Source organism: Chiloscyllium plagiosum, unplaced genomic scaffold (assembly GCF_037043375.1).
Source record: "Chiloscyllium plagiosum isolate Xiang-an unplaced genomic scaffold, Cpla_swu_hap1 HiC_scaffold_15, whole genome shotgun sequence".
Lineage (NCBI taxonomy): Eukaryota > Metazoa > Chordata > Chondrichthyes > Orectolobiformes > Hemiscylliidae > Chiloscyllium > Chiloscyllium plagiosum.
Window position 1 is genome coordinate 1274891 of NW_028270153.1, and position 13792 is coordinate 1288682.

Genomic DNA, 13792 nt, shown 5'->3' on the forward strand with positions numbered 1-13792 from the left:
CAATTTTCTACTATAGAAGGTGTAAAACATGACCTACTCTTGGGAAATAAGGCAGGGCAGGTGACAGTGGGGGAGCACTTTGGGGCCTGTGACCATCATTCTATTAGATTTAAAATAATGATGGAAAGGGATAGACCAGATGTAAAAGTTGAAGTTCTAATTTGGAGAAAGGGCAATTTTGACGGTATTAGGCAAGAACTTTCAAAAGCTGATTGGGAGCAGATGTTCACAGGTAAAGGGATGGCTGGAAAATGAGGAGCCTTCAGAAATGAGATAACGAGAGTCCAGAGACAGTATATTCCTGTCAGGGTGAAAGGGAAGGTTGGTAGGTATAGGGAATGCTGGATGACTAAAGAAATTGAGGGTTTGATTAAGAAAAAGAAGGAAGCACATGTAAGGCATAGACAGGATAGATCGAGTGAATCCTTAGAAGAGTATAAAGGAAGTAGGAGTATACTTAAGAGGGAAATCAGGAGGGCAAAAAGGGGACATGAGATAGCTTTGGCAAATAGAGTTAAGGAGAATCCAAAGAGTTTTTACAAATACGTTAAGGACAAAAGGGTAACTAGGGATAGAATAGGGCCCCTCAAAGATCAGCTTTGTGTGGAGCTGTGGGAGATGGGGGAAATACTAAATGAGTTTTGCATCGGTATTTACTGTGGAAAAGGATATGGAAGATAGCCTGTAGGGAAATAGATAGTGACATCTTGCAAAATGTCCAGACTACAGAGGAGGAAGTGCTGGATGTCTTGAAACTCATAAAGGTGGATAAAATCCCAGGATCTGATCAGGTGTACCCGAGAACTCTGTGGGAAGCTAGAGAAGCGATTCCTGTGCCTCTTGCTGAGATTTGTATCATCGATAGTCACAGGTGAGATGCCAGAAGACTAGAGGTTGGCTAATGTGGTGCCACTGTTTAAGAAGAGTGATAAGAACAAGCCAGGGAGCTATAGACCAGTGAGCTTGACGATGGTGGGCAAGTTGTTGGAGGGAATCCTGAGGGACAGGATGTACATGTATTTGGAAAGGCAAGGACTGATTAGGGATAGTCATCATGGCTTTGTGCGTGGGAAATCATGTCTCACAAATTTGATTGAGTTTTTTGAGGAAGTAACAAAGAGGATTGATGAGGGCAGAGTGGTAGATGTGATCTATATGGACTTCAGTAAGGCGTTCAACAAGATTCCCCATGGGAGACTGATTAGAAAAGTTAGATCTTACGGAATACAGGGAGAACTCGCCATTTGGATGCAGAACTGGCTCAAAGGTAGAAGATAGAGGGTAGTGGTGGAGGGTTGTTTTTCCTCTACTTTTTGTCATTTACATAAATGATTTTGATGCGAGCATAAGAGGTTCGGTTAGTAAGTTTGCAGATGACACTAAAATTGGAGGTGTAGTGGACAGCGAAGAGGATTACCTCCGATTACAACTGCTTCTTGACGAGATAGGCTGAGAAGTGGCAGATGGAGTTTAATTCAGATAAATGTGAGGCGCTGCATTTTGGGCAAGCAAATCTTAGCAGGATTTATACACTTAATGATAAGGTCCTAGGGAGTGTTGCTGAACAAAGAGACCTTGGAGTGCAGGTTCATAACTTCTTGAAAGTGAAGTCGCAGGTAGATAGGATAATGAAGAAGGTGTTTGGTATGCTATCCTTTTTTGGGTCAGTGTGTTGAGTACAGGAATTGGGGGGTCATGTTGCGGCTGTACAGGACATTGGTTAGGCCACTGTTGGAATATTGCATGCAATTCTGGTCTCCTTCCGATCGGAAAGATGTTGTGAAACTTGAAAGGATTCAGACAAGATTTACAAGGATGTTGCCAGTGTTGGAGGATTTGAGCTATAGGGAGAGGCTGAATGGGCTGGAGTGTCGGAGGCTGAGGGGTGACCTTATAGAGGTTTACAAAATTGAGGAGCATGGATAGGATAAATAGACAATCTTTTCCCTGGGGTCGGGAGTCCAGAGCCAGAGGGCATAGTTTAAGGTGAGAGGGGAAAGATATAAAAGATACCTACAGGGCAGTGTTTTCACACAGGGTGGTATGTGTATGGAATGAGCTACCGTGGGAAGTGGTGAAGGTTGGTACAATTGCAACATTTAAGAGGCATTTGGATGGGTATATGAATAGGAAGGGTTTGGAGGGATATGGGCCGGGTGCTGGCAGATGGGACTAGATTGGTCAGCATGGACGGGTTGGACCGAAGGGTCTGTTTCCATGCTGTGCATCTCTATGACTCTATTGTCCATATTTGAACCAAGGCTGTAATGAAGTCAGGAGCTGAGCGGCCCTGGGAGTACCGATCCTGGGTCTCACTGAGCAGGGTATTGTTAAGCTGCTTGATAACACTGTTGATGACATGATGGTCAAGAGTTGACTGGAGCGGCAATTGACCAAGCTGGATTTGTCCTCTTTGTGTAGAGGACATATCTGAGCAACTTTTCACTTTATTGGAAGATGCCAATGTTGTAGCTGTACTGGAACAGCTTGGCTAGGAAAGTGACAAGTTCTGGAGCACAAGTCTTCAGTACGATTGTTGGAATTTTGTCAGGGCCCATCGCCTTTGTAGAGTTCAGTGCCTCCAACTGTTACTTGATTTCACGTGGAGTGAATCAAATTGGCTGAAGACTTGCCTGTGTGATGCTGGGAATCACTGGAGGAGATTTCCCTGAATACAATAGGAAATAGCCCTGGAAATATTGGATGCATTGGTGATCATCTTCTAAAATTCTGTAGACTCTGGAGCTGTTTTTTTATTCATTTATGACAGTGTCATTTGCTGGATCAGCATTTATTGCTGATCCCTAGTTGTCCAGAGAGCATTTTAAGTGTCAACTACTTTTCTTTAGGTCTGGAGTCACACATGAGCCAGGCCAGGTTAAGACAGCATGTTCTTCCTGAACCACATTAGTGCATCCGATCAATTCCTATAGATTAAAGGTTAACATATGTAACCCAACAATTTAAGAGGGAGAGAAGAAACAGAATTTAAGTCAAGTTCGCCTAGCATCAGTAGTGGAGAAAATGCTCAAGTCTTATAGAAGCCATGATGACAGAACACTCAGAAAACATAAATGGATTAGACAAAGGCATAGAACATAGAAGAATACAGCGCAGTACAGGCCCTTGGGCCCTCGATGTTGCGCCGATCCAAGCCCACCTAAACTACACTAACCCACTATCCTCCATGTACCTATCCAATGCCCTCTTAAATGCCCATAAAGAGGGAGAGTCCACCACTGTTACTGGCAGGGCATTCCATGAACTAACGACTCGCTGAGTGAAGAACCTACCCCTAACATCAGTCCTATATCTACCCCCCCTTAATTTAAAGCTATGCCCCCTTGTAATACCCGACTCAATACGCGGGAAAAGGTTCATACTGTCGACCCTATCTAACCCCCTAATCATCTTGTACACCTCAATCAAGTCACCCCTAAACCTTCTTTTCTCTAGTGAAAACAGCCCCAAGTGCCTCAGTCTTTCCTCATACGATTTTCCTTTCATACCAGGCAACATCCTGGTAAACCTCCTCTGCACCCGTTCCAATGCCTCCACATCCTTCCTATAGTATGGCGACCAAAACTGCACACAATATTCCAGATGCGGCCGTACCAGAGTCTTATACAACTGCAGTGTGGGTTTATGAAAGCGAAATCAGCTAACTGATCAAATGGAAACACAATGTAATTAGTAGAATTGACATGGTGTATTTGGATTTTAAGAGCCTAATGGGCAAAGTTAAAACGTTTGGGCAGGTGTGATATACTGGCATTGATTGAGAATTGGTTGACAAAATAGACACCGATGAGGAGTAAGTGTTCTTTTTCCCGGTGGTGACCAGTGGTGTACCACAGGGATTAGTGCTTAGGCCCCAGCTATTCATAATATATATAAATGACTTAGATGAGGGAACCAAATGTGATATTTCCAAGTTTGCTGATGACACAAACCAAGGTGGGATTCTGAGTTGTGAGCAGGATACAAGGAGGTTTCAGATGATTTAGACAAGTTGTGGTGAATCTGTAAACTGGCCCTCTGTTTTGATCTTCAATATAAAAGGTTCAAAGGTGGCACGGTGGAGTTAGATATAGATCAGTCATGATCTGATTGATTAGAGACAAAAAGAACTGCAGGGGCTGGAATCCAAAGTAGACAGGCAGGAGTCTCCACCTCATGATCTGATTGATTGGCAGTATACCTGTCAGGGTTAAATGGCCTCCTGGTCATGATTCTTTGACAGTCTGAGCTGAGTATAATCCCAGGGAAGATAAATCAGTGTCTAATCTTCTCCATCATCTGAATCTGCCCAAAACGTTGATTTTCCTGTTCGTTGGATGCTGCCTGACCGGCTGTGCTTTTCCAGCAACACACTGCCGACACTGGAACTTTTCATGGCCTACCATGTGCAACAGAAACTACATGTAGGAAGAGGCTGAGTGAAGTGAGAACTACTTAGGGCGGCACGGTGGCTCAGTGGTTAGCACTGTTGCCTCACAGCACCAGGGTCCCAGGTTCGATTCCATCCTCAGGTGACTGTCTGTGTGGAGTTTGCACATTCACCCCGTGTCTACATGGGTTTCCTCCGTGTGTTCTGGTTTCCTCCCACAGTCACAAAGATGTGCAAATCAGATGAATTGGCCATGGTAAATTGCTCACAGTGTTAGGTGCATTAGTCAGAGGGAAATGGGTCTGAGTGGGTTACTCTTCAGAGGGTCGGTGTGAACTGGTTGGACCGAAGGGTCTGTTTCCATGCTGTAAGGAATCTAATCTACTTTTCCCTCTCAAAACTGGCAGATGGACTGTAACTGTGTTCTTCTTCTTCTCCAGCACTTGTTTCTGGTGCTCCCTAGTTAGTCATTTTAAAATATTTACCAAACAGTAGTGTATTTGAGCAAACTTCATTATCTAATGGCAGTACACTATGTAGAGTCTGCCTGTGACCTATTGTGGGTGTCTCGGTGGTGCAATGTGAGTCATACAGTAATCTGACTGCTCAGTCAGTCCAGGCATTGCAGTCCTATTGCACATTGTAATGATTAGCTGACAAATTCCATTTTATCCTCCTGTTATTGCTGCACGTGTCAGGACGACACCCCCAAATGCTGCAATAATAGATACTAATTTTTTTATTCCATTCAACCACAGGAGCATCACAACTGTAGTGAAAGGGATCCATGATTTGTATTTTCGTAGAGCGCTAGCTAAGTCCTGATATTGGAGGGAGGTTTGCATGAACAGTAAACTGATTCCAATTAAGAAAGCAGAACTGGGCAAACAGCATATTCTCAAGTAGAAGGCTCCAGGTGTTTGGTGCTCAAACTCTGCTTATTTCTCTGCAGATGAATGAGTTGTGCTTGGGAATGGAGAAAAGGCAGAATTGTTGGGAGGGCACAAGCAGGTAGGTGTGAGAATGGCAGGTGCAATGTAACAGAATGTGAGGATGTATATGGACAGAGGAGAAACTCCAGGGCTGAAAAATGGGTTGCTGGAAAAGCACAGCAGGTCAGGCAGCATCCAAGGAGCAGGAGAATCGACGTTTAGGGCATAAGCCCTTCTTCAGGCTTATGCCCAAAACGTCGATTCTCCTGCTCCTTGGATGCTGCCTGACCTGCTGCGCTTTTCCAGCAACACATTTTTCAGCTCTGATCTCCAGCATCTGCAGTCCTCACTTTCTCCCAGACGTGAAACTCCAGTCTACACAGTTGAAAATCACTATAGTCCAACACCTGATGAAGGAGCAGCACTCCGAAAACTAGTGCTTCCAATTAAACCTGTTGACTATAACCTGGTGTTGTGATTTTTAACTTTGTACACCCCAGTCCAACACCAGCATCACCAAATCATGTCTACACATTTGTTGCAACTGACTGGAGTGGTGCTCTGGAAATTGAGCTCGCCCTTCCTAGAGTTGGCACAAATATGAAAGTTTGATTAAACCGTTAAATTTCCCTCATTTTACCTCACTGTCTCATTGAGCTTAAAGGAATATGTGCCCAAGGATTTTTCAACAAAATAAATCATTATTTCATAGCATCACTACAGTGTGGAAGCAGGCCATTCAGCCTATTGAGTCAACACTGGCCCTCCAAAGAATATCCAATGCAGATCCACTCCACCCTGCATTTCCCATGGCTGATTCAGCTAACCTGCACATCCCTGGACACTATGGGCAATTTAGCATGGCCAATCCACCTAATCTGCTGATCTTTGGATTGTGGGGGGATCCCAGAGGAAACCCACACAGACACTGGGAGAAAGTGCAAACTCCATACAGACAGATTAGATTAGATTAGATTAGATTAGATTACTTACAGTGTGGAAACAGGCCCTTCGGCCCAACATGTCCACACCGCCCCGCCGAAGCGCAACCCACCCATACCCCTACATTTACCCCTTACCTAACACTACGGGCAATTTAGCATGGCCAATTCACCTGACCTGCACATCTTTTGGACTGTGGGAGGAAACCGGAGCACCCGGAGGAAACCCACGCAGACACGGGGAGAATGTGCAAACTCCACACAGTCAGTCGCCTGAGGCGGGAATTGAACCCGGGTCTCAGGCTCTGTGAGGCAGCAGTGCTAACCACTGTGCCACCGTGCCGCCCACAGTTGCCTGAGGCTGGAATTGAACCTGGGCCTCTGGTGCAATCAATTTATTGTAATCAAACTTTTTTAACCAATGTCAGGAAAGAAACATGAATTGCCAACCAGTAACTCCATAACTCTATCCCTTTTTCATCTCCCATACATAAACAGGCACGCAAAGAGACAAGATGCAAGTATTATAGGTTTTTGGGGGGGGGGGGGGGTGGAGAGCCAGAGAGAGACAATTCTAGCACTAGTTTGGATTGCAGCCACTGACAGCTTGAGTTTGGTGGTGCATCTCCATCTTTCATTCATTGGTTGAAGATTTGACCATTCAGGTGGTCGGAAGGTGGTTTTTCCCTTATTAGCAAGGGAATTTGCAGGGAGCAGTTTATGGGGAAATGTTGAGTGAGAACAACAACCAAGAGATTTTCTGTACCGTATATAGGAGGGAGGGAGAGATATTGAGGTGCCTTATCTTTACAGAATAGGAGTTTCTCCTGGTTTGTTCACATACTGAGTCATAGAGCTGTACAGCATAGAAACAGACTAACTTATCCATGCCAACCAGATATCTTTCCTTGGTTTAAATCATTATCTTTTCCATTTTGCATATTCCAGAAATATTAATGTCCTTTCATGCTTGCAGTCTTGGGAGGCATGAAATGCCATTTCAAAAATGCCTTTCACCCCAAGGTTTATGATACAACATTACATGAGACTTGTGTCCATTCGTTTTCAATAATCCCTTATACAAGTTTTGTGCAGTCTTTATATCTTTTGTTTTTGAACTCTTAACTTCTTCCATCATTTTTATGGGCAATGCTTTTGCTATCTTTCATTGTTTACATTGCTGGGAAAAATAGTCTACTGGTAAACTCCAGCTGAACAATATCACAGTGGCGTGAGTTTTTAACTTTTCATTGAATACTCATGGGTTATGATCGATTTAGATAAATGTTTCATTACAACTGTGCCAGACATTGGCTCTTCATCACTTTGTAGTCTATGGTAACCCCAACATCTCCTTCTGTACAATGGAGTGTTTCCTTTGAAATTGGTTGAGTTTCAAAGAAATGTACCCACTAACCCCTCTATTCCTGTCAGGTGTGAAGATGAACTGTGGGGAGTATGCAGGGAAGTTGGTGCTTTTAGCCAAGTTGAGTGAGTGGGCAAATGTGTGGCAGATGAAGTGTAATGTGGCTAAATGTGAAGTTATTCACTTTGGTTGGAATTCAGCTTCTCAAGATTTACAATGTAGTCATGAAGCTGAGATGTGAAAACATTTGGGAACCTGATAAAGTTTCAACAAAAGAGATTGTCAGGAGAGAGAGAGAGACTTGCTTTACTACAAGCTTTGAAGTTCCTTCCTTCTAACTCCCTAGAATCTTGAAACAGAAACCAAGACCTTAAATGGTTGCACATGACCCCATAATCTCTCCAACCAGGTTTTCCACCAATCAATGGCAATAACTCATATATTATCCTCCTAAAAGCTTTACCAATTTTCTGAAGTAATTTGACTTTCTGCAATCTGCATGTAGCTACATTAACCGTGGTCTTTTTTCTTGATAAACCCTATTTAATCCTGGCCAGCTCAGCAGCATCTTTTCGAGTCAGTTAGAGTCAGCAATAAATGCTGGCCAAACCAGCATCCCATGAATGAAAACAAAAAGTCCAGAAAGTGTCCAAATGGTTCAGTATCTTAAATTCTTTTTCACACTTCATAAATATAGATTTGTAGCCCTAACAGCAACCTCTGTGTCCTTCTCCCAGCTTGCATTCTAACCTAGGTTTGGATCATCGACAAACTTGGACAGAAAATGATGTGTTCAAGTTATTACTCTAAATTTTTAAATAGTCCTCATCCTAATTATAATCCTTATGACAGTTCACCAGTCACAGCTTGCCAATCCGAAAATGTCCCAATTACCTTTGTTCTGTTGCTTGTCCGTTAACCAGTCTCTATCATTAATCAACATTACTCCCCTATCTCATGGCCTTTATTCTTTGATGGGATGAGTGTGTTGTTGCTGGGGCCACCATTTGTTTGCCATCCCTTATTGTTCTTGAACTGGGCTTCCAAAGTGATTTCAGAGGGCAGTTAAGAGTCAACTACTTTGAGTGTCTGGAGATGCATGTAGTCCAGAGCTTTTTATTCTGTATTTTTGATGGTGGACTAAAATGGAAAAATTACTGTGTCACCACCTAGGACTGTGGATGACGTTGCTGCACTTGTGATAACAAGTTGCTGGACCGCATTGTGAGTTATGTTTACACTGTTGATTTGCAAGCCTTGTGGGAGGTGTGATAAAATGGCATGGTACTGGGGCCTTGTGCAGAGTGTGATTGCTCCAGGAACGGGTTACTGATTGGTTTGTGCAGTTGACGCAAGTTGTGCTTGGCAGAGGTCATCCTCCTGAACGTAGCTTGTTACTGGACAGCGCGTGTAGTTGTAGTGTCCAACCCCCTCATTGAGGAGGTCTGAGTTCATATCCCTTCTGTGGTGTGTAATAACAGGCTGATTAAATATGTCTATAAGCATTCTGCATGCTTTATTACCTTTGAGCCAGGAGGCACAGATTCAAGTCCAATCTGCTCCAGACATCTAGATATATAGATTTCCAGACTGAGAGGTAGAAAATGTCTCTATCTTGGAAAGCTTGAAGGCATTCGGTTATTCTGTTATACCATTTGGCATAACCTGTTGTCTCTAACCACGGACTGGGAAAATGAACGATTGTGTAAGAAAGAACTTGAAAGGAAGTAGATCAGAGAATAGAATCCCTAGGGAAGAAAAAGGGAGTACCTTTATTAAAGCCTGTGGACTGGTGCTATTGAACTGTGATTTCCCTAGTATTCTTTCCTCCACTGATAAGACCAGTGATTTGTTTTTCAGTGTGTGTGTATAGGGATTTTAAAAAGGAATGAATTTTAACTAGTAGAATTGTATGTTAAACCGAAAGAACTGTGGGTGCTGGAACTAAGAAACAAAAACAGAAATTAGTGGAAAAACTCCACGGGTCTGGTAGTAACTGTGGAGAAAAGGCAAAGTTAACATTTTCAGGTCCAGTGACCCTTCTGACATCTACTGGTTTTTCTTTGACATTTATTATATCCTGAAAACCCCAAACAATACAGGTCATTCTGCTGTCATGCATGTATTGTCAATGCAAATTGATTGTAATGTGATTGAATAGGAAACATTGTTTCTAAAGCGCAAAATTTTAAAGTATGCATTGGCTATAACACGATTGCATTGCCAACACTTTGAGTGCTCTTGTTATTGCGCTATTTTTATATAGCGCAGGGTTGCGCAAGAATGCAACCATCGTGTTACAGAAGAACTACCTTAATTTCCCTTTCATAAAACAAGTTCAACTTTATCAGATAATACTGATTTTCTAGGTGTAATTAAGAGTTCCTTAAAAAAATATAGATTCCAGTGTTTTTCTGATTATTGCAGTCAGGTTAACTGGCCTGTAGTTCTGTTTTTTCTCATGCTATTTCTTGGTTGCCCTCTATATCCAGTAGGCAATTTGTGTCTCTGTTGTAAAGACAGACACAGTAGAGGTTTCGCAGCACAGAAAGAGGCCCTACAGCCAATCATGTCTGTGCTGGTCATCAAACAGCCAGCTATTCTGATTCAACCTGCACGTGACTTGTAGCTTTGTATGCTAATAGTTCTTTCTGTAATGCGATGGTTGTGTTCTTGTGCAGCCCTGCATTATAGAAAACTCATACTTTAGAAACAACGTTTAAGGTGCTGATGATGTAATTGTGTTAGCCAATATGCTGTGAAAGTTCGTGCTTTAGAAACAGCATCTCCAATTTGTCATTCACGTTGTAGCAAATTCACATTGACAAAACGCATATTATAGCAGAACAACCTGTACTCTTTCTCCTATCTCCTCCAATCTTTCAGGCATTGAATTCCAGATACCCATAACATTCTGGGTGAAACATTCTTTTCTGAAGTCCCCTCTAAAGCCCTGCCTTAAAACTGTGCCTCTGATTATTGCCCCCTATAACTAAGGGGAAAAGTTTCTCCCTATCATCTGCAGACCTTTCTATCTCAATCAGATCCCCAGCCTTCTCTGTTCTAAGCAAAGTAACCCTAATGTATCTGGTCTCTCTCATCAATGTCTACTATTTCCTTGAACCTTGTAATGAATTGTCATGTCTGTGCAACTTGGGGGCCCATCATTATTTTAGTGACTTTTCTTTTTGTATATGCTCTGTTTGTTTTTGTATTTCTTGCTTGTTTATACTCAAATTCTATAACACTCCCAGCTCTCAGATTTGTTCCTATTCTTTGGAACGTTATAAGCCTCTTTTAATATGATTTAACTTTTAGTAATCCATGAAATGTGTTTTGGTTGAACAGTTTGGATGTTTCCCACTGCCTTAATTATTGTCATACCTTTTAGTCTATTTACTCAACCTAGGCCAGCTCTCACCACCTGACAATGCAATATTTTGCTTAATGCTTTAAATTTTAACAATCGTGTCTGTAATTGGAGCAAGTCACTTCAAATTTCTCAATTCAATTGTAATATGATCGCTATTTCTCATTGACTCTTTCGCAAGTGGATTACTGAGATTAAAGGATTAATCCAGGTTCATTGCACAATGCTAGATTTAAAGTATTTTTATCCTTAGCTCAAAACAATTCTACAAACTCAACTTCCACATCACTTTAGTTTTCGTATGGTCTTTGAAGATTAATATCTTCCATAATTGTTACACGTCACTAAAGAAGAAATAATTGCACCTTGCACATAATGTCTGTCCCGTGATTTCGCAATTAGGGGACCTGTAAACTCTCTTCTGCTGTGTTTTCTGATGCTTGTTCCTTGTCTCCATGCGTATTAATTTTAATCCTCGGTCCTCTGGGCCAAGATCCTTTCCCAGATTGATGTTTGGATGAAAGGAGAGGAGTTTATGCTTGCTAGCTGTCATAGCCTCAATAAGTAGAATGTAGGGTTTGTCCTGCAGCTCTGCAATGCAGCATGTCCAAGTTTTCACAGGCCTGGTTGTGATACAATCTTGATCAAAAGATTTCCTTCCACCAGTATGATTTCTTTGCATTTCCTAGTCTCTGTTTGCCAGAATGCTGTGTAAATCAAACTGGTGACGGTTTGCTGCTAACAAACTATTTTTTTTTTCAGTGTATTTGAAGGCGAGTTATCCGAAAGTATTCCTGTGGTCCATGCTTCCATTGCAGGATGCAGAATCATTGGAAGAATGTGTGTGGGTAAGCTCTTTTATTTTTATCAGAAGTTTGTTTTTGATACAAATCAAATGGTTCATTCATCCTGAATGGTCTAAATCTTATTAATGCTGCCCAAAATCCTCCTGCCATCATGCTGTATCTCACCTTGCCATTGCACCCTTCTCTTCATTATTGACTGTCTTACATTTATGCACCTGACTTCTGGACTCCTCCACAAGTGAAAACAGCCTTTGTGACTGTTTTACAAATTAAGGTGTTGTAAGCAGTGGTGAGAAGTGATTTCAAAAGGAAATTACATTAATACTTGAGAGGAGTGAACCTGATGAATTATGGGGATAATACTGAGAAATATGTGGGCGGCACGGTGGCACAGTGGTTAGCACTGCTGCCTCACAGCGCCAGAGACCCGGGTTCAATTCCCGCCTCAGGCGACTGACTGTGTGGAGTTTGCACGTTCTCCCCGTGTCTGCGTGGGTTTCCTCCGGGTGCTCCGGTTTCCTCCCACAGTCCAAAGATGTGTGGGTCAGGTGAATTGGCCATACTAAATTGCCCGTAGTGTTAGGTGGGGGGTAAATATAGGGGTTTGGGAGGGTTTCGCTTCGGTGGGTCAGTGTGGACTTGTTGGGCTGAAGGGCCTGTTTCCACACTGTAATCTAATCTAATCTAATATGTTGACTGGATTGCTATGTACAGAGCCAGCATAGATTTGATGGGCTGAATGGTCTCCACCTTGGGGTAACGGCTTTGAAAAGAAATGAATCTCAGCTTAACTGTCTTCCCTGTGCAATATCGTTAAATGCCATCGTCTGAGAGAAACATTAATTTTCTTTATTTATCTCATTCTGACCAACACAGATTTGTCAATGTCATTCCTCATTGGGATAGCATGGTGGAAGTCGAGCCCCGCGGATATCACAAAAGTCACATGTTTATCAAAGTATACAGAGACCCCAATTCACCTGTTAGATGGATTCAGACTAGCAGAAAACATGGGCCAGGATTCTGTACTTAGCAAGAACTACTATTTTCCATACAGTGAGTTACAGTATGATGGCAGGAGGACTATGTATAGCATTGGTATGATTTTAAACATAAGTATGCAACTGAATTGTCAGCTACCAGTTAAAATCCTTACCCTCTTGTAAATCCTCTCCCACTACAAGCACATACAGAATGCCACAGGTGTGGAAAATTAGTTCCATGGGTGAAGAAATGTGGGAAGCAATTCAATGACCTCATTCTACAGGGTTTAGTGCGATGCTCCTGTTGCTTATCCAGATTTTTTTGTTTTCCACATTCTTTTCACTTTACACTAGACACAGGTAATTGGTCCATCAATTGCACAGTCTCCTCTTCTAAACTCCATTGAGTACAGACCTAGAGTTCTCAACTGCTCTTGATGTGACAAGCCTTTAAGTCGAGGACCATTTTTGTCAATCCACTCTGAACACCACCTTCAATGCTTGCACACCCCTTCCTTAAATATGGAGCCAAAAACTGTTCACAATATTCCAAATGTGTCTCGATTAGAGTGGTGCTGGAAAAGCACAGCAGGTCAGGCAGCATCCGAGGAGCAGAAAACTTGACGATTTTCATGCTCCTCGGATGATGTCTGCCCTGCTGTGCTTTTCCAGCACCACTCTAATTTAGACTCTGGTTTCCAGCATCTGCAGCCCTTGTTTTTACCTATTCCAAATGTGGTCTGACCAGAGCCTTATACAGCCTCAGCAGTACATCTCTTGTTGTATTCTAGCCCTGTTATATCCATCCCAATGAGGAATGACATTGACAACATTGCATTTGCCTTCCTAACTGTCAACTGAACCTGCATGCTACATTTAAGAGAACCTTGAACTAGGATTCCCAAATCCCTTAGGCTTCAGAAATCTGATGCACAATCCCCATTTTAAAAAATTAAGGCCCTATTTTTCATACTAAAGTGCATACCTCTCACATTCCTGCATTG

At 42.4% G+C, this 13792-nt stretch overlaps 1 protein-coding gene across 1 annotated transcript in view; it reads left to right on the forward strand.

Moving 5' to 3' along the window:
- eif6 (eukaryotic translation initiation factor 6) overlaps nucleotides 1-13792 on the forward strand; it is a 101847-nt gene that overhangs the window by 15251 nt on the left and 72804 nt on the right. The window contains exon 2 of the mRNA XM_087994638.1: nucleotides 11762-11847. Within this exon, the coding sequence (XP_087850764.1) occupies nucleotides 11762-11847 (86 nt within the window). The remainder of the gene's footprint in view (nucleotides 1-11761; nucleotides 11848-13792) is intronic.